This window comes from Narcine bancroftii, chromosome 4 (assembly GCF_036971445.1).
Source record: "Narcine bancroftii isolate sNarBan1 chromosome 4, sNarBan1.hap1, whole genome shotgun sequence".
NCBI lineage: Eukaryota > Metazoa > Chordata > Chondrichthyes > Torpediniformes > Narcinidae > Narcine > Narcine bancroftii.
This window is the reverse complement of record NC_091472.1, coordinates 269,815,774-269,826,002: the sequence shown is the minus strand read 5'-3', so window position 1 is coordinate 269,826,002 and position 10,229 is coordinate 269,815,774. Positions and strand designations below refer to the sequence as shown.

At 38.9% G+C, this 10,229-nt stretch overlaps 1 protein-coding gene across 1 annotated transcript in view; it reads left to right on the top strand.

Moving 5' to 3' along the window:
* Nucleotides 1-113: 113 nt before the first annotated feature.
* The window catches only part of acvr2aa (activin A receptor type 2Aa), a 164,968-nt gene continuing 154,852 nt past the window's right edge, over nucleotides 114-10,229 (top strand). Inside the window, 1 exon segment of the mRNA XM_069934990.1 lies at nucleotides 114-616. Coding sequence (XP_069791091.1) covers nucleotides 562-616 — 55 coding nt within the window. The 5' untranslated portion in view covers nucleotides 114-561.

The following is a 10,229-nucleotide window of genomic DNA, read 5'->3' as shown; positions in this document are numbered from 1 at the left end:
GTTCGAGGGGAGCGTCGACCCGAATGACGTTCCAGCGCCAACCAAACGCTGAATGGGCCAACACGGGTGCCAATCAAGACCACATCCCCTTTCCTGATTGGGCGGCGGGCCACCGCGGGGCGGGAGCGAGCGAGAGAGAAAAAATCTCCAGGGTGAGTGTAAAGGGGGAGGAAACAAAAACAACTCAACGCCATTTTGGACTTAGGCCTACTTTGCTAATTATGAATTCTGGGAGACTTCGAGTACACCATTCGCATCAAAGCAGCGAAGGATTTGTATCGTGGCTTTTCCTCCGTCCATCCTCGCCCTCGATGTGATTTGCTGCGGTTTTATATTGAAACCACGAGCACTGAGCGACCCAACTACTTCAGTGGACGTTACACACATATAAAGAAAGAATGGAAAGGTGAGGTGGTCCAATTATCCTCTTTTCTGAATGAAGTTGCTCACCGGAGAAGAAAGAGGTGGATCGCAGGCAGCTGTGAGTCAGGAGCCGCGAAGACATTTCCTTGGGAATCGGAACAGCGAGCGCTCTCATTTGCCCTTCGCCGAGAACTCGCCATGGGAGCTGGGACCAAGCTCGCGTTTGTTGTCTTCTTGATTTCGTGCTCTTCGGGTAAGTAGTTGAGGCTCCTGGGTTCTCCATTTGTTCAATCGTCTCTTGTTGATAAATATTTTACAAACGTGCTGCTGTTGGAGTGTGCAGAAATCCACGTTGCGGTTGAAGCGTAATTGCTATTCGATGAGTAAATTCATTGAGTTGGTCGCGTACATGTGCGAGGTTTTGAAGCGGTCTTATTATATATATATATATATATATGTATATATATAATGTGTGTGTGTGTGTGTGTCTCCACTTGCTCAAGGTGCATATTGCAAATGCCAACTTGCTGCAATCGCTACATTTTGGTTTTCTCCATGAAGTAACGAGCTTTGATCATTATTGTTACATTTTGGTTTTCTCCATGAAGTAACGAGCTTTGATCATTATCGTTACATTTTGGTTTTCTCCATGAAGTAACGAGCTTTGATCATTATTGTTACATTTTGGTTTTCTCCATGAAGTAACGAGCTTTGATCATTATCGTTACATTTTGGTTTTCTCCATGAAGTAACGAGCTTTGATCATTACTGGACCATTTTCCACCAGTATCTCCCATACTGAGATATCTTGCTTTAAAAAAAAATCAATTGTTTCCCCATTACGTTGTCACCGATCTGTCTGCTCGGTTTCCTTGCAAAGTGAAACATTTCATTTTGACACGACCAGCTTTTACACCGTTTGTAATCGCGTTTCGGACGATCGTTATCGACAACTTCCTGATTAATATTCAACTATTTGCGATATGAGCTATTTTTTTAAAAAAAACCCTTTCTTCTCATTCCTTATTAACATATTTGTGAAGTTTATATATTTTTTCTAGTTCCCCCAGACAGTATACGAGTTGTAAAATGTGGAGAGAAAATGTACAAAACATTTAAAGTCCTCCCAGAAAATGAACGTTTTTTTTTTAATTCAAGCTAAGTTGTAATATTTGTAAATATTGCTGTTGCCTTTCATTGTACGGATTGTACTTCATTTCAATTTTGAGTTACTGTGCTGGTGGTTGTTCAAGCTTCATCACACGACCCGCTCTGCAACTGCTCAGAATGAATCCTTTTTAAAAATTTTAATTTGAACACGTTTATTTTTAAATAGTGTGTTCTTTATAAATCGTGGGTACGAACTTTCATACATTAAAACATTCTTAAAGCTTTTTTTTTGGGGGGGGGGCTTCGGTCCCGATTTAAAGGGGGAAATGCCCTACTTGTATCAACATGCTCGATGTGGATGTTAGATGTAAAGACACGAGATGAAATCGGTATCACATTCTCGGGTTACATTCAGCATATTCCCCGGAAGCTTTGCTTGCTTCTCCGTAGTAATTAGTTGATTTAATCATAATTTGGATGTAGTTTCAATTGCAATCTCGCAGTCATGACACAAATCCTTTATGAATTCCCATTCCTGATTCCAACGTTAATCTGTACAAGAGACGAAGCCTCTGCAGTGTTTAGGGACGGGTCAGGACTCCGAAGCGAGCTTTGTTAAATTGTAGCTGCTGACAATACAGAATATCCGATATGGAGTTTAGTGTCATCTGTAACATCTAAACAAACAGTTGGCTGCCTGGAAACTGTTTTTAGTCGTTGAAGATTGTTTGCTTGAGGAATAGAATGTTTTTGTACAAACATGAATGTAAAAGTAATACAAAACGAGGCACTCATGTATTTAGTTACCTGGATTTGCTTGCAAATTTAATTTTCAGAAATGACAACATTGCTAAATGTCAGACCAAAAACCACAAGTATTTCTACACTCTCACTAGTAACTATTAAGTATACTAAAGATTTTAGGCTGAAAGTTTACTTATTTTTTTTAGTTCATTCATTTTTTTAAATATTGGAAAACACTTCTACATTTTAAACAACTGATCGAGAGACAACGGTGCCAAAACATTGTTTTAGTTTACTTGTTTTGATTAGGTCCTTTGTCTTATGGAGTTGGAAATGTGGTCAGACTAATTATATATATCCTTTTAGTTGAGCCACAAATTAGTTGGCAGTGATTTTTGTTTTGTCTTGATTTTAACCAAAAATTTGCAAAGGGGTGGATATCCTGTGTAATTAACTTTAAATTATGAAACAAAAGCAGGTTTAAAGCATTTTGTGTTGTGCAAGACATTTATGACATTTCTTACTTAATTTGAGATGCTTATGATTCTAGGTTGATCAAGGCTTTTCATAAATATTTCATGTTTTTTTTTTTAAAAAGCAGTTGTGTATTAAATACTATAATACAGTACCTGATTTCTTTAGGTATGATGCTCTCATGTCTTGTATATATGGACACCAGTTTAAGATATTCTCAATTCTTCACTCTTGTAAATGAATGTGGAGATTTTACAGAATGATCAAATAGAAAAGTTTCAATCGGATGAATTAGTGTTTTAAAAAAACTGCATATTTATGACTATAACTGGAATAGTATTACACTGAATCCATTGTGCACATTTTTGTAATGGAATCCTCTGTTTAAAAGTATTAAGCAAGTCAGTTTACAGGATTTAAAACTGCATTGTTAGAAAGGTGTTACTATTTGGTTGTCCAGCGTTGTAAAAGGTGTGTCCTGCATACTTTTATATCAGTTGCAGTTTAAACAGCATTCCTCTATCATCATTGCATAACTGCATGATCTTTGTTAGTTTCATTGTTTTACATTAAATTGATTATGCACATCCAGTGGTACTGGATACTTGGTTCTCTCTCTCAAATGTTGTCTGTGACTGATTTCATACATATATTAGTTGTTTGCCTTTAAGGCTCCCTGTAGTAATTTTGTTTTTTTTTAATAAGGGAGATGGATCAACATGAAACTGGCAATGTGGTTAGATATTTTAATGTTTCATTCTGAAATTTGAATTGAAACATTCCAAGGAAGCCTATTTACATTTATTTAAAGCACGTTAGTAGCCGATTCCATTGGAACACATGCCCAATTAACCTGCCAACCCTATGCACTTTTTTTAAGAGATTGGGAGACAACCAGGGCACTGAGGAAAACCCATGCAGGTCATGGTGAGAACTTGCGTACTCCTGACAGAGCCAGATTCAAACCCAGGTCACTGGCTCTGTTACAGCACTTTGCTAACTGTGCTTCCCTGGCAGTTCAATAGTGATTTCCAAACTGAGTTCAATCTTATGTTTAAAATTTAATTTGTTATTGTCACATGTACCAAGATGCACTGAAAACTATCCATGCAAGTCAACCTCCTGGTACAGCAGGCAGTGCAATAATAAAAATGTGTTGCAATAAAACAGAAGTGTGAGGTATAATTTCACATGCCAAAATTTCAAAGATATAGTGTTAAAAAGAAAAGTATAGTTAAACATTGCAAAGCATTACCTAGTAATTTGGAATCCAGTCAAGAGTCTGACAGCAAAAGGAAAGAAGCTGTACTTTAATATGGATGTGTATGCTTTCAAACTTTTGTATCATCTCCCCAGAGGTGGAGGGGGAGGGGGGAACTGAGCATGAATGGTATGGATTGTGTTCGAAAATATGTTGGGTGCTTTCATGAAGCAATTGGAGCTGAAGATAGAATCAGTAGAGTGGATGCTGGTTGCTTGAAATCCTGAGCTACGTTCACAAGTCTGTAGTTTCCTGCAGTTTATTAGTGGAATTGTGAGATTAAATTCAAATTTTTTTATTGACAAACAAAGTTTCTGAAAAGTCGAGTTACTCGAATCTTGTAGTATCACGTCCTGAATGGGGATTAACATTCTATAATAATTCCACTATCTTCCTTTATTGAAGAGAGATTCCTATAAAATTGTATCAAAGGTGTATGTGAATGAAAGGGTGATTGCTACTGACAGAATAACTGTATTCAAAATGCAATGAAGGTTAACCAAGAATAAAATGGCAATTAGAATGTATTAAATATATAAGTGATGGCACTTAAAAGCATTTCATTATCTAAAAGATGCGAGTTTCTAGAATTCCATGTACTCCACCACTGCATCCAGTCAAAGTGCAAGGAACTTCAGAATTTTTGTCACAATATGACCATATGATTACTTTGCTTTTTCTGAGTCTCCTCACCTTTCTCTCTTATGTCCCTTCAGGCCATGCAAACTCTCCTCATCAAGGCTGTCCACCAATAGCTTGGTGACCAGCTTTCATCTAAACCACTGTCCACTCAACAGCTTTTACTAATTCATAGAACATTACAGCATATGATGTAGTGCCGACCTATGTAAGCTTACTTTGCAAGAATATAATCCTTCTCTACCTCCCACCCATAACTCTCTATTTTTCTTGTATCCACGTGGCTATCTTTTGAATGTCCCTATTGGTATCAGCCTCCACCACCCGTGGCAATGCATTCCAGGCACCCATCACACTCTGTATTTTTTTAAAAAGCATCACTTGCCTCCACTCACTTAAACAAATGCCCTGTGGTATTTGCTATTATTGCCCTGGGATAAAGGCATTGGCTGTCCACCCTAACAATGCCTCTCATAATCTCATTTGGCTTATAAAGTTGCCTTCCATTCATCATCACTCCACAGAGAACAGAAAAGGAGGCACAATTAGGACGGAGGTTTGAGTCCCAAGCTGTTTGTAAGGAGTTTGTACGTTCTCCCCATGTGTGCATGGGTTTTCCCCAGGGACTCTGGTTTCCTCCCACAGTTTGAAACATATCAAGATTGTAGGTTAATTGGGAATAAATTTGGTGCATGGTCTCATGGGCTGAAATAACCTATTACCATGCTGTATGTCTAAATTTTAAAAAAAATTTAAAACCTCTGTTGGCTTTGCTTCATATGTGCTCTCCAGTCCAGGCAGCATCCTCGTAAATCTCCGCTGCAATCTCTCTGAAGCATCTGCATTCTTCCTGTAACAAGGTGGCTAGAGCTGCTGGAACATTACTGCACGGCTGTTGAACTCAATCCCCCGATTAACGAAGGCCAACACTCCATACGCCTCCTTAGCCACCTATAAAGTTGCACAGCAACCTTGAGAGAACTATGAAATTGGACCCCTAAGATCCTTTTTTTTACTCCACATTGTTAAGAATCCTGTCATTCACCACGTATTATTGCCTTCAAGTTCAACCCTTCTAACTGTATCACTTTGTACTTGGCTGGATTGAACTCCATCTGCCATTTCCACCAACTCTGCTCCTTGTCTGTATTCTTTTGTAACCTTCAGCAATTATCCATAACACCTCCAATGTTTGTCTTCTGCAGACTAACTAACCCCCACTTTTCAATTTTTTTTGTCCAATTTATAATGAAGATCAGGGGTCCAGAATAGATAACTGGAATGTCACAAACCACCAAAATTCCTTTTGAGGGTTAATCTTTTAGTGGTTCTCTCTCCTCTGGTGCAATTGGCCTCTCTTTTAAACCTTATTGTTCCTTCTCTCATTTGACCCTTCAGCCCATCTCCAAACTCCCTTATCTTTTCTAAGCCTTGAATTCCAATAATATGGAACATCTCCAACTAAAATCTGAAATGGTCATTTTGCATGAATGCGATGAAGGTAATTTATCCATCCACTTTTTTCAACCCTATCAATTTCTTCTGGTGCAGATAAGTAGGGTTACACTTGTATTTGCATGCTTAGATCCAATATTTTTTCAAAGTGGCATTGCTAGCTTGAGTGACCCACAATGGGATTTTATTTCAGCAGTAAATTTTTTAAAAAATTAATTAAAAATGGGAAGTTAAAAAGATAAGATTTTTCTTTCTTCTGTTGTCATGTGATCAGTTTATTTCACAACCGTAAGGGCATAGTTGGGGAGGGAGGTGCGATTTAGAAGTGCATTGAGGGGACAGTTTTTCACTCGGAGTGGTGGGCAGGCGGAACGAACTGCTAGGTGTAGTTGGAGAGGCAGCTACATTGGCTTTTTAAAAAACATTTGGATAACTGCATAGATGGGAGGGGATTAGTGGGTATGGGCTGAATGGGATGAAAATATGGTTCATTGTGGACAAGCGAGGCCTGTAAGTCTGTTTCTATGCTGCAGGACTCTACAACTAACTTCAACACAATGTAAAAGTGGCAAATGGAAAAATGTCAATTAATCTTACTCATTTTGTAAGTTTTAAAAAGCTACTGGAAATCTGAAAGGTATAAATTCATAATGGTGGAAATCCTCAACACACCAGGCAGCATTGGAAGAAAGAGAAATTGAAAGGGTTAACATTTCAAGCCAGTGGGCAGTATGGTTTGTGTAGTGCTTACCATAATGCTTTTACAGCTCCAGTGACTGTGTTCGAATCTGGTGCTGTCTGTAAGGAGCTTGTACATTCTCCCTGTGTCTGTTTGGGTTTTGTCCGGGTGCTCCAGTTTTCTCCGACCCATCAAAATATATGGGATTGTAGGTTAATTGGTGCATTTGGGGGAGGCATGGGCTTATGGGAGGGCCTGTTAATGTGCTGTATATTTAATTTAATTTGGAAAAGTTGAAGAACTTGTTCTTTCCATAGAAATGTCTTTTGCCCATTTTTATTTCTAAACTTGTACAACTCGGCTATTAAATCATTTCATTTATTTATCTGGCCTTGAATATATTGAAAATCAGTAATATACTAAGTAGAATTTAAATATTCAAATCAGTACCAGCAAAATCTTAAAAGTCATTCAGTGAGAATTATAGGATGCAAAATTAAAAGGGAAATTGCACAAATGAAAACAAAATGATAACATTTTCAAGAGTTTAATTTACTATCATTCAGCTACAGCTATGATAATTGGGAACCAAATAATGGTACTTCCTTACTTCCACCCCCACCCCCCTCTCGCCCTCCAAAACCAATGACAATTGCAGATGTCTTTTTTTTTTAATACATGCAAGCAGAAACTGCATTTTTATTAAAATTTTCCATTTGTAATCATGTTTTTGTGCTTTTATATTAACTTGAAATGCTACTATTGAAGACCGAGGGTGTAATTTTTGGTTTATTTATCCCTGTCAATTTTTTGACTGAGGGTGGGCGGAGGGGAGGAGGAAGTGCTATTATTTGATTCGTAATAGGTACTAAATAAATTAATATTTTTCTTCTTTGTCTGATTGATCTGTTTATATCATCAGTTACATTTTACAACTTGCAGTCAGCAGTCTTGAAATTTCTGAAGTCTGTGTTGCTTAATCCCACTTTATGCAGAACCAAGTTTTCTCTTCTGACTAGTGGCAGATAGATACTAACTATATCACCCTGGGTGCGTTAGGCACATCAGATAATTTGCAGGCTGGAAAAGCCTTCTACTCCAGCAGTGATTGTTGCTGTGGATGACAGTTTCAAGTTGCTCATCACACCTGTTTTGGGAGTTATACAGCATGGAACAGGGAAGATGGATGTTTTGGGCAGATCTGTTTTTATCACATTGCTGGAGGAGACTGGGAGCATGGAACAGAATGCTGTGCATTTTGTCAGAGAAATAGCTAAACCAGCAATTGATTCTTTTCAAAAATCAAAGTTGCTGGAAACATACAGGCAGCATTTGTGAAGAGTGAATTTTTTTCTACTCACTGGTGCAGCTTCAGTGCTGAGCTTTCCCAGATATTTCTGCTGTATTTTTAAAAATTCCATTTGTTACAGTTAGACCGATAAAATGACTGAATCAGTGTCAGTTTTATTGAGGAAACTGTTAAATTTTACTCACTAGTACTAAAGATCTGTGCTGAACAACTTACCAAGGTATTCACGGATATCTTCAATATCTCACTCCAGCAGGGCGTGGTACCCATCTGTTTCAATCTTACCGGTGCCCAAGAATAGTGCAGTAACCTGCATTAACGACTATCTACCAGTAGCACTTGCATCAACAGTGATGAAACATTTTGGAAGGTTGATGATGAAGCATATCAGCTCCTGTCTGAGTGGCGACGTGGATCCATTCCAGTCAACCTATCGCGGCAACAGATTGTGCCCTACCCAAAGCCCTGAAACATCTGGACAGCAAAGATACATACACCAGGATTCTCTTTATCAACTACAGTTTGGCATTTAATGCCATCATCCCCTCAAAACTGATCAGCAAACTCCAAGATCTGGGAGTTAACCCCCACTGTGTAATTTGATCATGGATTCCTCACCTCCAGACCACAATCAATGAGGACTGATGGAAATATCTCCTTCACAATCTCCATCAGTACCAGAGCACCACTGGGCTGTGTTCCTATCCCCCTGCTCTACTCACTTTACACCTACGACTGTGTGGCTCTGTATAACAATAACACCATCTACAAATTTGTTGTCTATACCACGGGAGTGAGTTTTATAAAGTAAGGGGATTAATCAGCCTACAGGAAGGAGACTTAAAACTTGGCTGAATGGTGCACCAACAACAACCTTGCACTCAATGTCATCAAAATGAAGCAGCTAATTGTTGACTTCAGGAAAGGAAAGGCAGAGGTATATAATCCAGTGATCATTGTGTATTAGAGGTGGAGAGGGTGAGCAAAGTTAGGTTCTTGAGAGTCACCATCTCAGAGGATCTTTCCTGGACCCAACACACCAATGGCATCATAAAGAAAGCATGTCGGCGCCTCAGCTTTAGGAGTTTGTGGTAGTTTGGTGTGACATCAGAAACTCTAGCAAATTTCTAGAAATGTGTGGTAGAAAGTGTGCTGTCTGGCTGCATCATGGTCTAGTATGAGAACACCAATACCGCTGAGTGTAAAAACCCTCCAAAAGGTAGTGGACACAGCCCAAGACATTACAGGCAAAACCCTCCCCACTATTGAGTACATCTACAGGGATTGATGCAGATGGAGGGCAGCAGCAATCATCAAAGACCCACACCACCCAGCACATGCTCTGTTCTCACTGCTGCCATCAGGAAAGAGGTATAGGGTACCACAAAACTTGCACCACCAGGTTCAGGAACAGGTGCTACCCCTCTGCCATCAGACTCCTCAACCACAAACTCAATCAGGAACTAATTTAAGGTTTCCTACTTTTGCACTTTGTTGATTTTCTTTGCTCTTCTTGTATTGCACAGTTAATTTGTTTACATTTGTTATCTCTATTTACAGTCCATTTGATTGTTTTCATGTTCATGCTGTGTTTATTTTTTGTACTATCATTTAGTGGTAATTCTGCTGCGCCCACAGGATAAAGGAATCTCAGGGTTGTACATGTATGTACTGTGCCAGTAAATCTAAAATATACTTCTAGGTTACATATAGCACATTGGGCTGGATAGTTACAGCTATAATTCCCTCTTCATATTTCCATTACTGTTCAGGGGATGGGTGATCTGCCAGAGTCCAATGGTAACATCTTGGTTTCCAGCAATAATTGCTCCTTGCTTCACTGTATGAGATGAAACTCCCAACCCTCTCATCAGTGATGAGCTTCCACTTCTAGTAACCTAGGCTTTGATAAGAGCTTTTGGTGCAATTGGACTGCTGAGAGGAGAGAGGCCTCAAATTGAGAATCTAGAGAGGAAGCAAGTTCTCTTGTTCTGTATGGTGTTGGATGTCCGTGTTCTGGAGTGGGAGTGTTTGTAGGAATGAATAATATAAATGATAGTAGGGGTGGTTTGGCCGCAAGGGCTTTTTGAGTACATTTTAGCAGATAGAATTTAGCAAAAGAGTTCTTTGTAAAGAGGTGGATGGTGAAAGCACATCAACTATTTAAAACAAAAATTCAGTTGTCCAGTCTTCAA